Here is a 24529-nt window from a genome sequence, read left to right as displayed (position 1 = left end):
ACCGCAACATTGTTACACTTCTTGCCTGGCGCTCAGTGCCATCCCCAGCGTCAGTATCTTTAACTTGACCCATTTGCTTAGCCAGCCAAAATCAGGAAGGGCCGTCGATCTGCCACCAGCGCCTGCTAATTTCACAGCTAAGCCAAGTGGCCAAGTGGCCAAGTAGCCAAGTAGCCAGGAACTTGACAGTCATTTAATAAAATTTCATTTCCAACCCATCATTTCGACGTCCTACAGATAACTGGGATTCGCTGCAGGTCCCTCAATTTTGATGCGCAACAAAATTTTATGAAATACTTGGAGAGCAAATTTTATGTGAGTTGGCGGCTATAAAATTTTAGCGCTAGCAAAAGTCACTCAAGAGCTTCCAGCGGTTTCGCCGGACCGCCCCTCAGCTGTTCTTGTCTTTGGGTCCCTGGGCTCGCCTTTGGCTAATAATACCAGAGCATTTACACCTTTATGGGGCGTACTTAGAAACGCTTATTTATGCTAATGGCGCAACTGGGCCAGGGATGAGGTGCGGGCAAGGGTCTGTCACTAATTCCACCCCGAAGCACTGTAAAAGCCAAAAGCGCCAAACAACCAAGGATAGTGAGCTCAAGATTTGTGCAGGTAAAGTTGGGAGGACGTGCAGTGTACGTATATTTCATCACACCACTCGGTACGGAAAGTTGTGGGCCACCCTCATCTCTTGACCTTCCCAGTACCATCCCCCTCACCCCTTAGCCCCCCATTCGCCTGCCCCTCGGCGGACAACGACTTTCGTGCTTCACATTCTTGTCTCGAATGTGTTTGTAATTTCCCTAGAGTGTGTTTGACTTTGACGACTTAAGTTGTAAAACTTTAACATTATCATTTTCACTACGACGATACCGGGAGCAGCAGGAGCAGGACACAAGCCAGATCCTTGGAGCATGTGTGTGCTGCTGGACCAGAGTCTGCTTCTCAGATGTTTGTCCCGAGCCCAGACAGACATTTTGATGATGTTGACCTTCGCTGCTTTTACTTTCGCCGCACCGCATCGCCATGGGTTTCCCGGCTTCTTTTAAAGTTTGCTGCGACCTCTGGATATTGTTGACATATCGTGTTACAACAAGCAGATGGAGCGGCGGCGATAGAGGCCAACGGTGAGAGGGAAAGTTCAGGGAGCTTGCCACCTCTGGTCCAACCCTGGCTCGAATTTCGAAATCCCAAACCGATATTTTGGTACATTTCTCCTCACATGTGTCAATTAGTTCAATCAGAGAGCGAACACACAGCGACCGCATGTGCCTTCCCGTCCCGAACCCCAGATGAACCACCCCAGAAAGACAGCGGCGAGTCGAATGTCACTTTAAGGTCTGTTACCTTGCCTTACTGAAAATAACTAAAAACCAAGGACATAAGGCAAATCACGACTGCAGCAAAACCTCCCTTAATCTAATTTCCATGTTCGCAAAAATTTGATCAATTAGATGGAAGAATCGTATCTTTAGGTTTCAGGCAATGTGACGCTGGATGACAAATTTGGTTAGGTTAATATCCCCAAATGTGAGCTGGTTTTCCTCTTTCCTCTTTCGTCTTTAAAATATACATTTTTTTTTAATTTAAAAAAATATTCGTTTCGTCCTGCATTATCCTTGTTTTACAAATTTTATTCTAGAGCGTACTTTTAAGCGACATTGACTGTGCATTATTCTAGAGCCTTTGCCCGAAATCTGAATCACAGCAAATTGAAATGCCCATTCTTTCCACACCGTATTCATTTTTTTCTCACACATTGAATCAATTTCTCCGGATTTTTCCCATCCCAAACGAATGTTAACCTGATATTTAGCTTGCCGAGCTTATCGCGAGCGATTTCCGCGTGTGCCGTAAATTGTAATCAAATTGGGCGAGGAGTCAATCTGATTTATGCATTTTCCATAGCCAACGACTCTTCTTTCGTTGGTTCTACCCCTCGACCTGCCCTTCCCGGGACTTTCCCTGAAAAGCCAAAAGGTAAACACATCAGCAGCGTTCGCAAACTACCGGGCCACCCTTTGACACGCGTCCAAGGAGACCTCGTCGCACAAGGACATAATCAGCTCGATTTCGTAAATCTCGACAAGCTGCTTATCTGATGCAATGCGAGCGGAGCTCACTGAGCTCACGGAGCTCACGGATCGGTATCCGTGATTAACATCTTCGGACTCCGGCTCATGTTCGCAGGCTGAAATCCGGCGCTCCGGGTGCTGGCGCTCCGGCTAACAGGCTGACAGGCTGACAGCCGGACGTGCTGTACCGCCCTAAGTACAGTAAAGCCCGACGCGTGCTCCTGTCACACTGGCGACACATGGTGGATGGGGGTGGACCGCCGCCTTGATTGGCATCGGAAATTGAAGTGTTTTTATTAATTTCAATGTCGACTTTTTGCGCTGTCTTCGATGATACTGCGAATGTTTCTATTTTTGGCCATGGGGCGCCTTAGCCGCATTGTTTCTTTTCTGTGGCCATAATTGAAACTCATCGCTGGCAGATTTCGATGCCGAGCTGATTGACAGCCGAGCGCGTGGAAAGATTGACGCTTATTGAATTGAGTCATCCGCTGTGGGGTGGCGCCACACTGTCGCGTCAATTCGTGTGGAAACTGCGGAAGGGATTGCTGTGCACGAGCAATCTACTGCCAGTTGACTTAGTAGTCACTTAGGACTCGAGTCTAAATTTCCGACAGCCCGACACCCAACACCCAATCAGAGATGCCCCCCAAGCCGAATCTCAAGCACCGCGACGTGGCAGAGTTCCTGAGTCGCTTGCGCAACTTCCTCCTGGGCCGCACCCACAAGACGGCCCTGCGCTTTGCCGACACCGTCTCCCCGCGGACTCAGCCGCCCCCGGCGGTTCCCCAGGGTCCCTCGGAGAACCTGTTTGCCAACTACTACTACGCCAGGGATCCCCGGCGGTTGGTCAAGCCAGCCGTCGATCTGGTGCAGGAGCACAAACAAGCGCTGGCCAAAGAAGCAGCCAAAGAAGCAACCAAAGAGGCGGCCAAAGATGCTCAGGCCAAGACTGGAGAGGTCCCGATGGAGGGAGCTGCTGCTCCGGAATCCGAGGATGCCGATGCAGGACACTGCGATCGAAGGGAGAACTCCGGCGTCAAGAAGCTTCCCACTCCCGGGAAGTGCATTCCTGGGAGGGACCTCGTTAGACGAGTTTCCCGTGTTCCTGTGTTGACATCCCGTTGAAAACGAATAAAGTGTTTGACTAATTGACTGTCCCATTGCGTGTGCTTTGCAGGTATTTACGACCTTGAGCAGGACTATTAATAGGATTCACCGAGGAGTCAATGCAGACAGGTCGTAAAAATGTAAATCTAATTAGACGTCAGGGGTGAAAATCATTTATGGCACCTGCATGAAAATTTAATTAAGCACACAATTATCGAAGGCACAGGCTGGGAAGGCGGCAAAATCGGATCCAAAGGGTTCGCCACCGGCCACAACAATAAATTTGCAGGCTTAATAACGTTTAATGCTATCAAAGTTTATATTTACAATTTAAAACGAGGCAATTTGCCCGATGTTGAGTGGATTATGGGCCATTGTTAATGATGATTGCAGGTCGACTGTTAATTGTCTGGGCAGCAAAATTTATGCTGATGACTTTCGCCCATCGATTTATTGATTGGCGTTTGATTTTGACGCATTCTGCTCCACCCACGCCAAAGGATACTGCCACCATTCGAATAGAAGAGAAAATATAATCAAGTTTTGTGCGTTATGCAAAAAGTAATATTCTGCCGCGCTGAGGGTGGCGCCCCTCGATTTATTGAAATTACCCTTGTAGCGCGAAGAGCCAGATTGAGTGGAGGGTTGCCCTGTTGGATTGAAAAAGGGTGTCAATTGCCCGGAAACTTCAGACTGTCAAGTCAACATGTTGCCGGGCTCTTCATCCGCCGGCAGTTGGCGAAATATGGGACTCGATCCGAAACTGTGGCACGCCCTATATGACTGCCATCCGGATTTCTTTTCTTGGCTTCGAGTGAGTGCTGGCCGGAGCTGGTTTTTATTGCCCCATATGAATGGGAAAGCTCTGGCTAATTTAACCATGAGGCTGTTTGCAGCAACTGTGCCGCCTTGGAGCCTGCAATGCTAATTCCCTGCAAAAATCACTCTGGCTGGACGCACTCAAGAAAACAAATATCCAAAAAACGCGATGCCCACAAAGCAAACACTCACTTCCGCACCCTTTCAACCCGCCCTTGAACCCGCATCCCCGAAATGTCAACCACTTGGGGGAACCGAAAAATTGCCTTTATATAGCGACAGCTGTGCCGCAGAGTCGCTGAATGTCGAGCTCCCGCCACAAATGCTTCCCAATCAGAGACGCGTAATTAAAATATGTACAAACAAACCGAAGGGAAAACTCTCATGTAAGAAAACACTGAGCAGAGCCAACTTTGTTTGCTTTGCGTGTTTTCCTATAAAACCAAAAGCAAAACCAAAGCAGCAAACACAACAGGCAACTGGAATCGCGGCCAGGCAATAATAACAAGAAAAACATTTGCATAAAGCAACAAACGGGAAGTTGGACGGAATGGGACGCGGACCAGACCAACCGAGCTTCAAGCGGAAGTTAATGAGTGCTGGGCGTCGAGATGGGAGCGTGACACGAGACTGGGCTGCCAAATGGGTCCTGGAAAAGCACAATTAAATGTTGTGACACTTAAGCTGAAATATTTTATAAGGCTTCTGCAATTTGAAATTATTTAAACTGCTTAAAATGGGTAAACTGGAATAACAACTAGCTCACTTACAGTCAAAGTTGATGCAAAACAAATGTAAAATGATTTGCAGAAAAGGATTTCGTGACTAGTATATCAAATATAAGTTTCTCTTGAGGCAACATGATAGTGACACCAAGTACAAACAAATAAATTAGAAAAAAAAAAACTTTAAATAAAATTATGTTTTTTAATAACATATTATTCAGCATTATTAGTAAAAAATGCTTGCTTGAGCTCACAAAAATTGAGCGTGTCACGGTCGCATCTTGGAGCTTGGAATGGGGAAAATCTAAAAAGTCAAATTCTACCAAAGCAAAATCACTTCATTAATGCGTCATTTGTAAGGGGAGCCTGGCCAGACTTGGACTAGGACATCGCCATTCGCCACACACCATTCACCATTCGCCATTCACCATATGCAACATTGGGCCGCAGGCAGCACGGAAGTTGTCTCCACGCCGGGCATGAAACTTTGCGCCGAACTTGCCACCGTGGAATGGTGGGCGGTTGGGGGGTGACAGTCGTGCAAAAGTTGATTATTTTTCAGCTGGCGCTACGAGGTTGGGAGTCGCGCTAGTACAGTGAATAATGACTTTTGCCACCGTTTGCGAGTGAGACGCCTCCGGCCAAGTTTACGTGCTTTTTTTATCTGCCGCCCTCCCAAAATTGGGGGAAAGTCCTTAGCTCTTGCCTTCCGCCTTCTGCTGTTGTCGCAAAGTTATGCAGGCTCATTAAGTTGTTGTACAGTTTAGAGAGAGAAAATTGTCAGCTTGCTTAATTTGCCCGAGTTCGGCTGAAGGCTGAGGGCTGAGGGCTGAAAGCTGGGGGAACGGAACTTGAGTATAAACAAAAGACTTCCTTGCTGCGGCGCTCCTTTGTCCTTGTCCTGTTGGTGGGTAGTAGCTCATGGCGAGTGTTTAATGAAATGAATTTTAAGAGCGAATTTATTATATTTCCCCAAAATGAAATGGAAAGTGCGAGCCGTCCGCCCTCCGAATTCATTCCACAGCCCCCACAGCGGATGTAATTAAGCGAGACTCTGCATTGGTTCCACTGCCGGTAAAAATTGTGCTTATCTGCTTGCGCTGTGTCACAATTTTGATAGCCTGTCAAGCAAATGTCAAGAAACTAGGTAAAATTAAAGCATCTTACTTGATCTCAGAATATTTAACAACTAGATAATATATTTTATAAAACTCCAATTGGGCTGTTCTCTTTAAAGTATGGCTTGATTAGGTGACTAACAATGCAATGAGTTCAATTAAGTTCTTTGAGCATTAACAACCAAAACCGTTCATATTCGGCTTAAAACTAAATATATTTATTAGGTCCAACGACACGGGCGACCTCTTGTTAGACCTTATACTCTTCATATTAAATTGATTTTATTTCTTTTTTAATTTGCGACTTTTGATAATGCACAATTGAAGAAATGATATTAGTTATTTTAATGAAGCTAATTACTCGGATGTTTGAAACTTAAATAAACAGCAACAACACCCAAAACAACTATAACGTCTTTAATTTCCATGTACTCTTACATTTAGCCAATAACAAATTAATATAGTAGTGCATTTGTGATGTCGTGCCGCCAATTTCTCACATACTGAATATTTCTTAGGGATATGATGAAGTTTTACTGCTCCGATAGAAAAGCAGGGCTTCTAACCGAAAGTGTAAGGCAAGGAGGTCCTCTATTTGATTCGGAGTTGTTTGCGAGGGAACTCTAATTTCTTAGCCAACAATGCGCTGCCAAATAAAAGCTAATCAAATAATTTCACACTACCTTCAAACTACCCACTATTTCCTTCACTAATCCACCCCACCATCCACACATCACAAGAGATATCATTTTTCATTGGCAATAACTTTTGGGCCAAAATCTTACCCCGGAACGGCTGACCACATCAACTTTTGCTCTTGTGCTCTGACACAATTTCACCTTCAATTAAACTTGAGGTAATTGACAGCGATGCGGAGGAAAGAAATCCCCAATTGGTAACCGCAGGTCGGGGGGGAAAACTAATACAAGCAGTCCCACCCTCCGCTGCTGGCAAGATAAATGGCGATGCCTTAAACTGATTGTGTGGATTAAATTGCCATATTGGTGAAATTGGCAGAGACACCGTCTTTCTGCCCCGCTTCCCTTGATCTCCTTCCCGCCAGGAGTCAGTCAGGCCAACAAGTATCGAAAACTTATTTTGATAAGCGCAATTATAATTGGATTTGGAGGAAGTTGCTTGCGAAGCGAGCAGGTAATCGGAGTGCGAGTGGGAGTGGGATGATTAATCTACCTCCGGAGTATTTAAAAGCCAGATCGCAACCCGAAAGGAAAATTGGAAATGCCTTGTTCGGCTGCGATAAAGACGTGCTCCCCACTCGCTGTTTTCTTTTTGTAAATGTTTGCTGTCAAGATAAGCACAACACAGCGTGTGGTTTGCCCTGATTCGCCACTCCCACTTCCCATCCGACCGGGATTACCCGGGGACAGGGAAAGGAGTTTGTCAGGAGTCTTGGATGCTGAGCCAGGACGGGTCTTAACGGAGACAAATGAAGTTGTTAGCGGGTGGCCCCAGAGACATGTTTTCAGGGCCGACCCTTTGCGGAGAGGGCGGAATAAGTATGGGGGGTCGACCAAAGGTCGATGCATTTCGGAGTTGCCTTTGATGTGCCCTGGCAGTGCCAGTTGATTGGTCATTCGGCCATTAATTGAGTTTAATTATTGGGGCGTTAATGAGGGGGTTGGTTTGGCCTCCAACCGAGAGGGTGGCACGGGGCGTATGATGGATGGGCGTGGGCGAAAGGAGTCAGGCGCTCGTTAAGGCCAGATTAAACGATTCCCAAGCTGGTCCTGAAACTTATAGCTAAGCCACGATTAGGGGGCCAGTACAGACGAGTATTTGCCACCTTCTAAGCCGCCAACACAGCCAGCACTGTCGATGGCTCATTAAAACTCTGCACATAACTCAAGGCGCGGGGACCACACAACCCAAAGTGACAGACATTTATTTGCGCCCATAATTAAACGCAGACAATGCCAGCAAACAATGTTTGGGGGTCGGGCCACGCCTCCCTTGTCAAATATTTCAGGGCTGCGTTGGCAACAATTTACAAAATGCAAATGGGCGTTGCCTCCGCCACCGCCACCGCCCCCGCCCCCGCTTTCGGCCGCTCTAATGAGCCCACTGCCAAGTCAAGGCATAAATTTGGGAAACTCCTTTGGAAGCCTTGGGCGACGTCAGAAGTCCTGGGCACATGTGACTCAAGTGGGTGAGTCCTCACCCTTTTTGGCCCGTTTAATTGTTGATTTTTCTAAATGGAAAGGCAACAGCAACTGTAGCAAATACTTCCCGATTGCAGTCAATTAAAAATGGCTAAAGAATCTCCAGGCCAAATCATCCCCTTGGCTGACCGACCCTTTCGTGAACTCCAAAGGACACTTCCAGTCAGCGCCTTTGTTGTGTGCAAATTAATGATGGCAATGATTTCACTGGGGGTGTTTAAGTTATGTTGCTCTTGAAATTTTGTTGATTCTAAGTTTTAATTGTACTTGTCAACCGTAACAACGGGGGTTGCTTTGGGTCTTGCGTAATTTAAGAAAGTAATTGAAATATTTCCTATAACTGTCCCGTTTCAATCTTTAATCTCCCATTTCCCCCGCACGGCCATGGACTGGAGTACAATTTCCAGCGGCAGAGCCGGCAAAGTTTTCCGAGCCCACACCCATCAATCCGCATCAGGACAGACATCCCCGTCAAAGTTGCACACTGCGCTTTTATGCAGATAAATTGTCGGTTATTCCCACTCTGGGCTCCGCCTTGGTTGCCTTTGCTGCCGCGTCAGTGGCTTCGGGCCGGGGATCTGGAGGGGATCTAGAGGATCCGGACGAGCCAATGGAACAGACCCAGACCAGGCCCAGAGAACGACGGAACAGAGCTTTTGCCTTTGCCTGATTGTTTCATAAAAGTTTCTGGTGCAGGAACAGCCACTATTGTTGGGCTTGTTGCCCCTGCTGTTGTTGTGATTTGTGCAAATTAATTTGCTTATAATTTTTACGCTTAGTTAAACACAATTTTGAGTGATTTTCACACAGAGCCCAATGCCTGGGTGCTAAAAAGTTTTCCCTTCTCGGAGCCATGCCATGCCAGAAGCCCTCCCAGTTTGGGGCATATAGAAATTTGCATTGGAATCTCTTTTAAAGCCGCCCAGCACAAATCCTCACTTAAACGGCGAGAGCTGAAGCTTCCACTTGCACTCCCCGGGGGCTTCGTTAGGCGCAACTGGCGGCCATGCAAATGTGGGCGGATGCGGAGGATGGAGGATGGAGGATGGGGAGCCGACTACAAAAAGGCACATTTAAATTTTATTTCCGGGGTGGCCCGCCACTGCGCACAGTTTTCCACCCATTCGAGCGTTTTTCATATTTTTATAAATTGCTATAAATTGAGATATTAATACGATACGCGACAAAAGTCACGGGATCCAGCTCCAGCTCCAACTCCAGTCCAGGCGCGACTGTTGTTGGGCGCTTGGTTCGCTGATTCCGCTGCAAACATGCGGCAAAAAGTGTCGGGACATTAAAAAATACGCGCGCAAGTGTGGCGCAAACAAAGTGTTCAGTTATTTGTATAAATCGCGATGCGACAACTTTTTCGGCGGTAACATTTGGCTGCAAGAGTTGGCCGGCAGTAATGATGAAGGTTCGTCCTGCTCTGATCTGGGCTGGCTTTAAGCCGCAATTTAAACAGAGTCCCGTCCTGAGGTTGCAGTAAGTGCGTTGTCTGCCGATGGCCTTTGTGGCAGCTTAAATATTCCATGCACACATTCTCCACACATTTCGTCAGCCGCTTCAATTGGACTGATTTAATTGAATCAGTTCGGTCGTCTAGTACTGGCTCCTACCCCCACCTTCTGGTCTACCGATTCCGTGTCTTCGGGCTTTCAATTTACTACCCCTGTCATTGTTGTTCCTCTAGTTTCGGGTCTACGTTTGACTATTCACTCCACTCCACTGCTCTATCTTTTTTTGCACACGTTTGCGTGCCATGCACGGCATAAAAATTTTGACACAAAAGCCGTTGCATACAATTGGGCGCAGAGCAGCGACACACACCGACGAAGCGGTTGCCTGTGCTTGTGTTGGTGTCTGCGCCTGTGTGTGTGTTTCGGGGCCTGACCAAAAGGAGGCATTTCGGGGGAAAGAGGCTCTACGAACGCCTCAGAAACGTGTTGAGGTCGTTGTCATGCTCTGATTTTGTATGCAGCAGCCAAGGAAATCTTTTGGAAGACTTATTTTTCTGTCCATCTACTTGCAGATGAGGTCTTTAGAACCAAAGAATTCTAATCTGATAAAAATGTATCTCTTCAAGGAAAACATAGCAAAAATTGTATGTTGTTGTAACAAAATTAATAATTGTTCACAACGACTATATCTCAATTTTTAGACGCATATTCTCAAAAACAATCAAACTAAGTCGATTTTCCGACGATTTTCTCGTTCGTTTCTACAATATCGGAGTCCGATTTTAATAAATTTAAAATTGTAGTTCTGAAATAGTAAACCATTTCTACAGCTCCGGTTGTTACGTGTACCTGCAATAGAATAAAAGACTTTTGCTAAAATTCATTCAGATAGATTGAAGGACTAGTTTGCGTAAAACGGAAGGACAGACAGAAGGACAAGGCTAGATTGACTCTTCTATTATGCTGATAAAAAAGTAAACATATCTTCTAAGGGTCGGAAATGACTCATTCACAACTTTGCAAGCTTATTGATTAATAGAATAATACCCTCTGCAATGATGAAAATTTTGAAACTTTAACATATTTGTTATTCCGAAGCAGAGATTACCACGGTTAATGATTACCCGCAGAGCAGCGGCAGAGCATTGACAAGTTTGTCCGTGGAAATTACCACATACATGAACTGCACATAATATGCATTTATTATTAAAGTTATATTTCCTATATCCTAGATGTTTAAATTTTTTAAACTGAATAGTTTAAAATAGTTCATCGTCCGAAATCGCTCTTAGTTATCTGGTTTTTTATATTCGCTCATCTTTGCCGAGCGATAAAGTTGGATCGGAAATGTAAAATTACAATCACTTGACGATCTCGCAATAAACAGCATTTCGCAGTTTTTTTTGAGTGCCGCGTATTAGCTTAGTTTAAGTTTTTACTTGACCAATTGGGGATAAGCTCCAGCACCCCCGCAAAAGTCTTACTAATATCCAACTCCAGTCTACTGCTGTGCCTGGACCTACAATAAACAATAGGAAAAACTTTCCCCCTCCCTTTCGCTAACATCCTTATAAATAATGCTAAATAAATTACCCCGCATCGAAAAACAATCATTACACTTGTGAACCGTGGCCAATTTCGATTAGAGGGATCGGGCCGCTCAGGAACAAAAGTGAAACTAACTTTTGGTTCATTCATAAAGAAAATGAGTTCGGCGGCCAGGGGGCAGGGTTAAACTGTATCTCATGAGAGGCCTACGCACGTATAAGATTTCTTATTTACGATAGGGAGACACAGAAGAAATAGCAAAATAGCAAAGCCAAAGTGGGGGCAAATGGCAAGCCCCATTCCCCAGTTGTCCGCCCCTTGAACCCACTCTCGAAGCTAGTCAGGCAGAAAAAAGGCAGACGACGCAGAGACAAAACACAAGCCAGTGAAAAGGCCAAATATTGAATCGTGCGTAATTTACGATAAAAAGGGGAAAATTGGAAAAGTTTTCTCCAGACTCCCTCCCAGATTTGGTAGTAAGTAAGGCGGAAAAGGGGCTGGGGCCCTCCTCGTTCGCTTTCGCTTGTTTATGTAGTTCGTGTCGAGGGGCAGCAAGGCACGTGTTTCTCCGTTTCTCCTCGCCCAGCCATGTAAATAAAAATTCTGATTGTCTGAACTCAGGCGGCCAAGTGTGTGTGTTTGTGTGTCTCCAGGACCGATTGAACGTTTTATTAAATATTACAAGTAGCTAAATAAATTAGACAAAGGACTAGAATGGCGTTGCCTGGTAATGTGAATGGGGCTCATATATCTGGGGGAAATTCAGAGGAGATAAGAGCTACAAATCCTGATAATAACTCCCTCCTGCGGACATACTCATCGGCCAACATGTCGTATGCGCTACAATGCAAGTGTCTGCCCTAATTAGCAAAGTACTTTTTGCGTGCGGACACATTGAGCTGCAGCTGTTTCAGCGGCGCCATTAAATCGCATTTGGTCAGCCGATTGTTGGCGCTCCAGCACTTTGCATCGCGATAGGCGAGGCCCCCTCACAAAACCTCTGCCATAAAAACATTTATGTAATTGCTGTTATCGACAGCGGCTGGCTCTCCAAAATGGCCCCGTAGCCGCATCCCGGATCGGGAATGGCGTAGGCGATGACGATGTCGATGGCGATGGCGATGGTCCCGTAAACGGGCCTTTAATACACTTTTGATTGGATTGTCGCACAAGTTAATTGAACGGCGCAGCAGATTGGTAACATTGTTAGCCACGCGGGCACCGCCTAAGCCACTGAGCCGACGCGTTTTTAGCCGGCACAGCCAGCAGAGAACTGGTGGCAATTAATTTTGAAACTAGCAGGAAGGGCTTTCAATGCGGCTCAATAGGGCCCCCAATTCATGTCGATTCATGGAAGCTCATTAGTTGGCAGACTGGCCACGACCAACCCCCGAAAGTATGCAGCAGTCTCCTTTGTTCGATTGTATCGTGGCCACCCGGCTCAGCATCAATTGCAACTTTTCCGTCCGTGGGTCTCTATTCCGGTGCCTTCTTAACGCTCGAACGCATTCCTATCTTTTGTTGTCCTCGTCGAGCAAATTGTCTGAGAATGACCCGCGTAATTTCGCTTTTAGCTGATTTACTGTAAATTGTATTGTGGCAGAGATTTGGCCAATGCCGTAAAAAATGTTACACATGTGGCATCGAAATGTATTCGAAATGTTTACCAATCGATTGACCTGCTGGGCTAGGCCTGCGCTAATGGATGGCCAGTAATTTGGCATGTGTCACGGCCAGGAAGGTAATGAATGTATCCTCTGATTGGCGACTTACCTTTCTGATAGCTCATCATTGCAAATTAGTTGCGCATAGATGAGAGCAATGCAGGCCGGGTTCAGTACAGCAGAGCCAGTGTGGAGAACTGAAAGACGAAGGGAATGAAATGATCAGATTTATGGATGACTTAAGAGTTTCTATGATATAACTGGAGAGCCCGGATGCAATCACCATAATGGGGCAGAGACTTCAGCCCAGCACTTCGGCAAACACCACCACCGCCGTCATCGTCATCGTCTTCTGCCACTTTAGCACATTTTTACTTTTGCGACTACTTGAGGCAGTTAAAAACCTTTTGCATTCGTTTGTTTGACTTCTCCATCCAGCAAAATGATGGCAGCGTTCTTGTTCTCGTGCTCGTTCTCGTTCTCGATGTGTACTTAGAACTGAGCCCGCATCCCAGGAGCAATTGCAGGAGACCCAAGACGTTGTAGTGGCCCAAGAAGGCGAAGAGGGGGCGAGCAAACAATCTCAAGTTTTGTTGGCGTTAGTTTTGTAAATTGCAGGTTGCAACATTTTCATTAAATTAAGTCAAATAGCAAACAAGTGGATAGGAGCTTGGCAGGGCCCGGGCAAACAATCAGGACTCCTGGCTCCTGACGAGAGTCCTGTAAACAATAACAACTGGCTGCCAGTCGGGTAAGCAGATAGGCATTACCGAAATTAAGACCCAAGGAGGTGGGCCTGCCCTCCAGTCAAGTTGTCATAAGCTGGGGGGGATTTCGCCGAAGGATTGCGGCGTTGCCAGGCGATGACTTTCATCAAAAATCCCCAAATAACGATTGCAAATGCTCCAAAATTATATTTCCATTCTAGTCTGCTCCCGATTAATCTGCGGCACATTTCTGGAGCGGGGTGGTGGTGCTGAACAGCTCCTGAACGAGAACTCGGCAGCCGAAACACCAAACGTCAGCTGAAACTGACAGCGTGTCCTGGTTGCACATTTTTGCCTGGCTCGACAAAAGTCAAGAGCTCACAGCCGAGCGGGCCTCGCTCTCCTCCCCGACATGGCATTAATTAAGTTTGTAACGACAAATGCCAACACGACACGAGACGTAAACACTCGCCCAGACACACGCCCTCCCATAAATCAGCCATCTCCATCTCCATCGCCATCGCCATCGCCATCTCCGTAGGAGATCTCCATACAAATGCAATGCGGGAGCAGCGACAACGGGCTCAAAGGATATTCCGAATGGGCTGCACGGGGACCCGAGTGCACTGCCGGCGTCTGCTGGGATGTCATGACGATGTTAATTTTATAAACTCTTCAGTTTTAGCCCCCCGATCCCCCGATCCCCCGAAACGCTTTGGCTGCTCAAAAACTATTCCCGTCCTCGTCCTCGTTGTTGTTTTTGTTGGTCCTGCGTGTTTGTGTCCACGCTAGTTAGCGCCTGCGGTGGGTTTGTGTCTGTGCTGTGACGGATGTGCGTGGCATGAGTGTGTGTGTGTGGGTGTGTGTGTGTGTGCGGGTGTGTATGCCCTGGTGTGTTTGTGTCTCCTGCTGTCTCGTTAACAGGATTTGAGGGTCGCTTTAGCGTCGCCTCCGTTGCGGTAGCTGTCGCTTAATGGCTGCCTTAAACAAACTTAAACAAATTCTGACTTCAACTTTGTGGTAGATGTGTTCTCAAAAACCTTTCCATTACCTTAAAACATTAAAATTTGAATCTTTCTTTTAATTTTGATGGAACAAGAAGTCTTTTACTGTGTTATCCTCAATCTGTTAAAAATGCTTTGCCCATTTTGCCTAACTGGCATAAGAACAAACATAAATCAGTTCAATCGGGGGTGCAGAATCAATCAGGGGTCACGAATTATAAACTTAGATGGCTTCAAGAATTTAAAATAGCTACAAGCTCACATTTTTCTCGAATATTTCCCTTCTCTGCATGCAATGTTTAAACTTCTGGCAAGTCTTTAAACCAGCCAGTGCGCTGCTCTGCCGGCTCTGATTTATTTTAATTTTCCCAGCCACGTGCAACATTTTTCTATTTGTTTGACGCGCCGCATTTTGCAGCTCGCATTTTCCAGCCAGGCGCTCCTCGCATGGGAAACTCGAGGAGTCGGCGAAACGTAGCCTAGCAATTGAGCCTTGACAGAAGGGGGAAAGCTGGGGGGCAGGAAACGACGACTTTGCTTTGTGCAACAGCGCGTGAATCGGCATAGGAGGTAAAAATGCAATGTCTAGGCAAACACTGAGGAACACGGCCGAGGTGGGGTGAATATATATGTGAATGGTTGGCAGTGGAAGGAATTTTATTTGTTTATAGCACAGAAGGCGGCCAACAAAAAGTGCAACGCAGCTGCCGGTTGAAAAGCAAGGAGCAAGGAGAAAGGACTCTTGGATCCCTGCAGGTGCAACAGACTCGCACATTGTCAATATGGGGCGTGGAAAACTGGCGACTGTGTGCGAGTGCCTATTGTCTGTCTGTCGCATATGGGTATCTGTGTGCATTAACGGTCTTTGCAATGATTTTGTTTTTCCCTAAGTTGTGTAAAAGTGAAACGCCCTCTCAAATATAAAAGGTGAAGTGCTTTATTCCGATAAACGAATATTTTAAATCACAGCCGACATTTGAAGTTACAGCTTACAAAATACATTACTTAGGTCGCAGTTCTAAAAACATTTTATTTATTAATTTTAAATTAATCTGAATTATGAATGTACTTCGTGGTTAAACCAACAAGTACACATGATAGTTTTGTCAGCCGTAAAGAATGACCGCAATAAGGTTTTGAATTAAAAAATAATCATTATTTCTGAGCGATATATTGTCTTGCTTTGAAATAACTAACTAATATAATAAAACTCAAAACTTATAATTATTTCTGGGCAAAGCTGATAAAAAGCCAAAATATAGTAACTATTATTTTTGTTTTTTTTTTTAAATATTGCTTATAATTATTACGGTCCCTGAAAAAAATTATCGTTAAAACTTAAATGTGAGCCTAACCAGCCTTAACAAAAAAATACAAAAATCGGAGCTGTTGTCAAGACTCAAAATACTTTATGACTTCGAATAAGCGTCGAACGAAACATCATAGAATCCGTTCAAAAATTGTTTAACTAAAAAGTTTGCCTAGCTTTTGTCGCTATTTCATTAAAAATCTCTGTATTACTATGAAAATATTAATATTTGCACCCAGAAAAACAATATATGCAAATGCAAAGTCCTGACACAACATATATGGCATCACTTGGAATCGTATTTGCTTAACTATTTGTAAACATTTTCCACCGTTAACCCCTTGCAATCCCTTCACCGATTACGCTTGCATAGTGCAACATCCGAGAGCGGAGTACATAATTTAAATGGCAACTTTAAAATGTTTACCAAGCGCTTCATCGCAGTTGTAATGTGAATTTACGGGCCAGCAGTATCCAAACACACTCTGCACCACCATTCTGCACCACCAAGCTCCACCACCGCAGCCACCCCCGCACCCACACACATTCAGCAGTGTCAGTGTCTGTTGCTATTTGTGCTTAACCCACGAAAGGAGAGCGCTGAAAAGCAGGCTACCTTTTTTCTTCTCGACTCTGCAGGCGCGAAAAGATATGCGACTGATGGGGGAGGAAACGGAGGGACGGGGACCGACGCAAGTTCACCATTCGACACTCAGTCAGTCGAATGGACGGACCTTCCTGCTCATTACTGTGGCAAATTTTTTTTACGTCCCCGCTGGATTTTAATTAAAATTAATTACATTAAGTGCAGCGAGCAAACAACAAACATCAGCATAGAAATCCGCAATCGCCGCCAAGAGAAACAGAAAACAACTAACGCAAGGAAGAACGCTTTAGTCGACCCTAAGATACCCGCCACTCAATCTCATGCTAAATATAAGTACCTTATTGTCTTAAACGATCAATATGTTATTATTTAGAACATAACTAATTACATATTGGTATTTTTTATTAAAAAATATTAAGCAATAATGCAAAAAAGGTGTTCTGATTTTGAAGAGTGTCAGCATACTGAAACCATAAACTAAGAGAAATTGTTTGCCATATGCCTAATCGCCGAAAAAACAACAACAATTTTCTATATTAAAGTAAAATTGGTACTTGTTATGAGGAACTGTTTAACAATATGGATTACCCTAAAAATATAAACAGATTCTCAACCTAACCTTTAAATTAAATAAACTTACAAAATAGAAAAGTTTTTTATTATATAGAAATGTGTTCTAAAATATAGAAACAGGGCGAATTTCTTGTTTTTAGGGGTAATTTTATTTTTCCTTCAATGCTCATGTCCTTCTATGTTTTGCTCGAATCGACTTGAAATTTAAGGACGTTTCATATTAAAATTATACTACAAAAAAAAAAATTATCAATTTAAAAGTTAATCAAAATCATTAAAGCCAAAATTCATAAAATTTAAAAAACATATATCGACTTAAAACTTACGAATAATTTTATATAATCATGCAAACTTTTTATAAACAAAATATACCCTTTTAATTTACGAATAACGAGTATAAAATTAAAAGAGCCCTACATACATGCAGACAGGGCGAAAAGAGAAAGAAATTCCAAGAATTGTAAAGAACGAGCTCGGCAGTGAAAGCCTTAATGCGCTTTAATCGGCTCCCTGCTTTGATGGCTAACATTAAAATTTTCATTTTTTCTCCAAACTTTTTGGCACACATCCGCTGGGTCAAATGGTAATTTTTTTACAGAGCATTCTTTCCTCAGACGTTAACACAGCAACAGACAGAAATGTTTTTTTGACCTGTCTAAATGAGGCTGTGTTGAAAACTGAGTTTTCGCGATTCTACAGAAAACATTTTATACATTGCGATGAATGAAATTTATGCAAAGCTTGTGGTTTGTTTATTCATATGCTGAGAAAAGCCAAAGAAATTTTAAATAATTCGAAATTTACTCGTTACTTGGATTATTGACCTGCATTTGAATAAGGAGCTGAATATTCCTTTAATTTACAATTACCGATACTTAAACAATTGAGCATCGCTCTTAGAAGCGATGAGAACAACTCCTGCCACCCACAGAACTCTCGGTTGAAAAGTGTGTAAAGTTTTTAACTAGACTTCAGCTGACAACAAAACATAAAATACAACAAATTGGTCGAGCGCCGAGTCCGAAATCTCCCCCTCTGTTGAAAACTTTTAAGCAACATCATAAAGTACAACAATTGACAACATTTTTATTATTTCGTCTTCATCGTTTTCTGATTTTTTGGGAAATATTTTTCTGAGCAATTAAATGTTGCCACTTGGCAGCAAAAGTTGAGCATAGAAAAGTTGCCCAGCCGAAAGTTGTAGCGTAAAAACTCGTCATGCGAAAGAGGAAAAGTAAAAGCAAAAATCGAAGCCAACCTCCCTCGGGGAACGCAGATCCGAAACCAACAATAAATGACAATAAAAATAAGCCAAAGGGAAACATTCCGTAATACCAGCATGGAAAATCATAAATAAAACGCATGTAATCCACGATTGAGTGCTTAACTTGATGCCAATGCCATGAAGTCGACGGTCTATCTGAACAACTGGGGTGAGCGGTTGTGGCACCGCGATAAGGGCGAGGGGCAAGTATTTACATTTGCGGCTGCTGATGCGGTTGCCATATTGAAAAGTCATCAATCATTTGGCCTCGCGCAGCCAGCGAAGCAAGAAATTTGTCAGTGTTTGCAAAAATATAGAGCCAAGAAGGGGGCGAATGTGGCTTGTCGGGCCGTTTTGCCCACTGGATGCAATGACTCAATCTGCCGGCAACTTTAAGGACCTTTAAGTCGGCCAACTTGGAGCTGGAGAGGTGGCAAAAACGAGCAACAAAACATCCGAAAGCGGCAAATGAATGGCTGAACAGATAGAAGCACCAGGCGCTGTGAGTGTGGCCGCACAAGGGAGGGGAAGAGCTGGCCATAGAGCAAAAGTTTACATAACATTAAACAAAGCGCACAATGGCACGAAAGCAGACTTAAGGACCCTGCTGATGAGTGCGAACGGACAGGCGATGGAGGGCTTTGGGCGGGAAATGCGGCCAAGAAAAGAAAATTTGTTTAGAGTTTCTGCCACTCCCACTGCCCCTGCCCCTTCCCCTGCCCCAGCCCCTGACAAGTCAAACAAAAACGAGTTGCGCATAATGAAGCACAAATGCACAATGGACCCAAGGACTCGAGGCCGGACCAGGGATACATTTTATAAATGTAGCCAGCTCTTGAGTTGCTCTTTTTGTGCCCCAGGACCCAGGACCCAGGACCCAGGATCGCAATGCGGGATGGGGAAATCTATGCCAAATTATCGGCCAGGCAACCACAAAACTTAAGCGCTGAGTTTCACTTTCCTGGCCAACTGGCGAAACTTTGTTTCCCGTTATAAGAAATTATTTCATTAACAAGTTCAATTGGCAGTCGTTAGCGGGAACTTTCCCTCCGCCTTAGACGAAGTTTTCGGTGAAGTTTGCGAGTTTTATTTGCAGCAAATGTTATAATCGTGTTAGTAGCCTAACTTGCGGATAACTGTTTACCAATGAGTGAGCTGCGGCGCTCCAATTGCGAGCGAAGTTTGGCAATCCCAGGACCTACAATGGGCCCGGAAACAGATCTCCAGGCCCCGATTTGCATAGTCGCTGGCAAAAAGTGTGCTGCGCCCCACTAATCCCTCTTTATGGCCGACTGAGCCATAAACTGTGCGCACTTAATATAAAACATGCTTAAACGCGGCTGCTCCCTCCGGGCGGCCATAAATAAATTATGAAAAACGCTTAACTACTTTCGACAGCTTATAAACGCCTACAAAATGGAACGCCCCCGCAGCCCCAACTACTTGCGTCTGTGTGCGTGTTCGTCTGCTGGGTGCTGATTTACAGTTGCATACTCTTGGGCGCCCAAGCGCCCAAGCAGCTCGTCGTTTGGGACTGCGGTTGCTCGTAAAGCAATTCATTTCCCTTATGCATTTTGTATGTGCAAAGGGGCCAAGGAGGCCAGGTATCCTTGTAGCCATATAGCCTTGTAGCCTTATAGCCTTGTATCCTTGTGTCCCAGTCCCAGTCCCTCGACCCCTCCCTCCGAATGGCTCGAACCGTCTGGAAATGGCGCAACGGAAGCGCTTTTCAATGAAATTTATGACGCATGGAAACATTAGACGATCGTTGACGTCTACAAGTCCGCGGAGCAGTCCACCTTACAGCCGCTGGCTAATGCCCTGACACCCGAGCGATTTATGAGTTCAGCCAAGTTTGGCGCTGTCTGTTTGGGCCGTCGCTCGCTAATTTCGAGGTGCCATGGGTGCCGAAAGAATTTCAATTAAATATAATTTATGTGGTCCCAAAAGATGTCAACTTGATGTGAGACTCCGCGGAGGGAAAGACTTCAATCGAGCTACATCTTTAAGGCTTTTGGCCCAGGGAAAGGGCCAAAACTGAACCTATTTCCCTTTTATTTTTTCGCTATCTCACTTGCGGGTGAAGTGGGAGGGCGAAAAGCTTTGTTTTTGCAGCCGTTTACCGAATGGCCCGCCCCCAAAAACGGAAAAGCGGAAAAACGGGAAAACGGGAAAAGAGGAAAAGGGGTCTGTGCACTCGCCGGTCGTGTAAGCAGCCAAGCAGCGGAAATGATTCGTCGTAATTTTCCTTTGTGTAATCAACTCCTTTGTAGGGAATATTTTGTATGTTCATATGCCCTGCCGACGCCGTCGCTCTTGAATCCCGATGCCTGACTCCAAGGAGTCGGCAAAGTTGAGTCCCCCACGAATCCGCCTCCATCGACGCCCTGTGAAGTACGCTTTTAGGCGTGCTCCTTTATAGTTTTATTTTTCTCTGCCGGTGAAAACTTTTCTGCCGCTAGATTTCACGCTCTTTTGAGTTTTCTACAATTTAGTGGATCAAGTCCACTGCGGGGCCTTTGCGCAATTTAATGAGATTTCCTTTGCGAGGGGAGTTAATAATTATGCAAATATTTCAATTATTGAATGCCAGGACAGTCGTCCCCCAATTCGCCATTAATTCTCTGGCCCAAGAATTTTCATCGCCTGCCAACCTACATCAAGTCGGGCAGGTGGTTTTCCGCACCCCGGCCTCCGACTCGGCAAACTTATTATCGCTCCATCTTTCTGGCTCTGATTATTATGATGTCTGGCTGTCAGTGAGTCCAAGAAATCCACTTAATTTCTGGGATGCCGCTGTGGGCGAAGTTTGACGCCATCAATTGATCATTATTCTGTTTTTCGAGGGCTTGTTGTTCGTACAAGTCGATTGAGTGTAATGAAGGTAAAAACATTGCTGCCAAAGATTTAGCCAATAAGGAGAAATAATCTTGAGGAAAACTTGGCTTGGACTTCAGAACACGAAAAAGCTCTGCAACCTAGCTAATTAAATATTTTCATAAAAGCTATATAGGGTTCGTCTCTTTCAATTCTTGTACTGATTTCTGTGTTCCAGTGTCTGAAATGTCTTTTAATACCCTTGCATAGGGTATTTTCCATCGGAAGAAGAATACTAAAAAAAATTATAACTTTGCTGTTTTTTAATTTTTTTTTAGTTCTTTGACATATAGTAATGGTTAAATATTTTAGAATTAAGGTTTAAATTTCATTAAAATCGGACGACTATATAATATAGTTCCCATGGAAACAATAAACGAATTTTTCAGATATATAAATCAATTCCAAAAACAAATATTTATTTTTACTACCGGTTCATACTTATAACCATTGTATCTTGACCAACAGTATTAATTTGAAAATACCTAATAATAATCGATTTATATTCGTTTTTTTTAATATAATTTTTTTTTAATGTTAGGGCACATAAATTTAGCTTGCCGAAGCTATCCATTGTTATTAAATTTGATTTCCGCAAGTAATACTGCTTTAATTACTTAAAACCCGGAGAGAACAGAAAAATCCGAAAAACGGAAAGCAAAACGAGGCAAAAGCGGACTGCTGGTCATCACATGAACATCAAAGCGTTGTACAAACATTTAAAGATCAAAAAGCCAAAAGCCCATTTAACCCGGTCCAGGGCGACACCCACACAAACGGAGACCCACGCGTACATGTGTTTCGCCATGGTCAAACAGCTGCCGCTCCTGTGTTGATAGAGACCTAAAGGACATGGGGCGGGGTGGGCGGAGCAGGCTGACCGCTCACTTCTTGTCGGTTGCATTAATAAAAATTGTTCACCATATTGGTAAATCCATTATGAATATTACGGGCGTGCAGAAGGCCGACGGCCTAAAATGGGGGAAAACAGGGAGGCCAGTGGCCAGTTGCCAGTGGTCAGTGGCTGGTGGAGATGGTAGGCCAGTGATGTGCTGGAGTGCAGCATGAAAAGATTGAAATTGAAATTTGTGTTCCTGCATTGGATGTCGGTGCGACCCCTGTGCGTTTTCCCCGCGTCGTCCTGCGGTGGCTCTGGGTCCTTCCGCTCCCCTCGACCATTCGAACCCCGCCAGCCGTCGTAGCTGTGTGCGAAAAGCAAAGCAAATGTTTACGTAATAAATTTACGTGATTGAAATATGTCGAGTTGGCAACAAAATGGCCAACGACCGGCCCGCCCCCCTATTTATCCCCTATCTGTGCAGTCTGGCTAACGAATCCGGTGGCGTAAATTTAACACATGTATGCAGTCGAGAGCGAGTGTCAGAGGGGCGGCAAGGAGTCGGTCATTTTTATTAGTTGCCAAAGCGTTTGGCGGTTGTTGCTGCTGGCTGTTCGCCGTCGCTGTTCGCCGTTAGCCGTCCGCTGTTCGTTGCCTGAAAAACCGCAATTTGTGCAAAAATTATGAAACGAGACTTTGGGCAAACACAATCAGCGACCGGGTAAGTTTTTGTGCATTTAAATTAGTGTGCTCCTTGTGCCAGGCAGGACATGCCGAAGGACACAAAGGCGCGCTATCCATAAGCGGATTTCGGCAAGCGAGCGAGGAAACGATGAAAACCATTCGATAGGCTTAATTATGTTGTTCACTTTGCGTAGCAAAACACAGCAGGATTGGACTTTGCGACTGGATCGGGGATAACCCTTCCATGGAAGCATTTTCCTGAAATCGAGTCACGACTTCCCCGAGTTGACAGCCCTTTCCGCCCAGCAAATCCGCACCATTCGCACCTTGTCAGCTGCTCGTTCGTCCCAATCACTTGGTCTTTATCCACTATGAGTACACATGCCAAACTAAAAGGGATATTGGGGGGGCGGCTTCGAAAGAAAAATCTAACCACGCGCAATTTGTCGTGTGTGGATGTGGAAATTGATCCAAGTGATTTCCTACCCACTCCGCCGCTGTCTGAAAAGTATTTACTGCGTCGTCAGTCATTCAATTTATCGCATTTCTTTGGCCCGAGTCAAGCCCAACCAAACTAAACCAAACCAAACAGAGGAATCTGTCAGGGCGCTCCACGTCAACTTCTTCCCTGGCTCCGAATCCGACTCCGACTCCGTCTTCGACTTCGACTACGACTTCGCCTCAGACTCAGACTCCGGCTTCCTTAGCCGGCGATGGCGACAAGTTCATACGTCTTATGACTTCCCGTTGACGGAAGTGAGCTTCGTGTGTGCCCGTGAGTGTGGCCAGGGTAGGGTCTGGGGCTGCGTCTGCTTTTGGGTCTCGGGTGCAGCTTACATCGAAATCACTTTTATAATTGGCACGCAGCCAGCCAAAAGAAGAACTCGGAAAAAGAATATCTGCGCGGGACCAACAGAATGAAGAGCAGACGGGCTTAAACTGTCTGCAAGGTTTTTGCTAGATCTCTGGCAGCGATGTCTGCAAATACTATTTGTCAGATATGACATTAGATTAATCGAAATTACTTGCGGGCTTCAAAAGTGACCGGCGGACGGACTGGCTTCAAAGTCAATTCAATTGGTCTATCAAATATTAAATGACAAAACAGGGCGAGGCGCAAAAACGGTCACCCTAATTGAATTGGTAAATATTTAAATAAATATAACCGCAGATAATTAAAACAACAAAAGCCAAGCGACAGCGATGGATGGACACGTCTAAATTAAGAGCTCGACAGCAGTAACAGAAAAAATAAAATGCGATTGTGGTGGTCGAGGAACGTAGGTAAACGAGGACACACAGGTGAATGGGCGCCCATGTCACATTGCGACCACAAAAGCAATTAAATTTCCAATTAAATTGCATTCACTTTGCTACATTTTGGTCCGGGGAAAATGCGACGCGATTTATTTAAATTGTTAATTAGGAAAGGCAATTCCAATGACAAATTGATCAGGTTACACCGGCAGTGCGCAACGTTGGTTGGAGTTTCTTCTAACAAGTCCGAACCTTCTGTCCTTTCCATCGCTCACCAGACTCCGCAAATGTTTTTAAAGCTTCCACTTCATGAAAAAATTGGCTGCCTTTACTGAATCGCATTTGCAAAGAGTGTTCACATCCAGGAGCTTCCAACAAAGAACATAGCAATTACAACAATTCCAACAGGAGAAACAGAGCGAGGGAGAGAAGCCCGGCAAAAAAGACATAATTTTTCGTAAACGTTTTTATAGTGTTGTCATGTACGATTAATTGCGGCTCATTAAACTTTATACGGCTGCAGACGCTCAAACGATTTCCGTGCCAGCTCCAGCCTTCCGTTTTGGGGTTCGGGGTCACAACTCAGCCAACCGAAACGAACCCTTGTTTGGAGCTCTGACCGTGCCCCAGGGATTTGCCGAATTTATTTTCCGTGTGTGTGCTAATTGCGCCAATGCACCATGACTCAATTCCTGCAATACAAGGAGCCT

The 24529-nt window shown here is 44.9% G+C and overlaps 2 protein-coding genes across 2 annotated transcripts in view; one reads left to right on the top strand and one right to left on the bottom strand.

Moving 5' to 3' along the window:
• The window catches only part of LOC128259881 (rho GTPase-activating protein gacU), a 59454-nt gene that overhangs the window by 25851 nt on the left and 9074 nt on the right, over positions 1-24529 (bottom strand). The window contains exon 3 of the mRNA XM_052992496.1: positions 12809-12896. Coding sequence (XP_052848456.1) covers positions 12809-12827 — 19 coding nt within the window. The 5' untranslated portion in view covers positions 12828-12896. The remainder of the gene's footprint in view (positions 1-12808; positions 12897-24529) is intronic.
• Positions 2635-3230, top strand: LOC128259742 (NADH dehydrogenase [ubiquinone] 1 alpha subcomplex subunit 7). The gene is given in 2 exon segments (XM_052992293.1): positions 2635-3138; positions 3141-3230. Coding segments are annotated over 2 exon segments (447 nt in total). The 5' UTR covers positions 2635-2717; the 3' UTR covers positions 3167-3230.

This window comes from Drosophila gunungcola (assembly GCF_025200985.1).
Source record: "Drosophila gunungcola strain Sukarami chromosome 3L unlocalized genomic scaffold, Dgunungcola_SK_2 000009F, whole genome shotgun sequence".
In the NCBI taxonomy this organism is placed as follows: domain Eukaryota; kingdom Metazoa; phylum Arthropoda; class Insecta; order Diptera; family Drosophilidae; genus Drosophila; species Drosophila gunungcola.
Note: the sequence above shows the minus strand (reverse complement) of the source record. Positions and strands in the feature narration are given on the sequence as shown.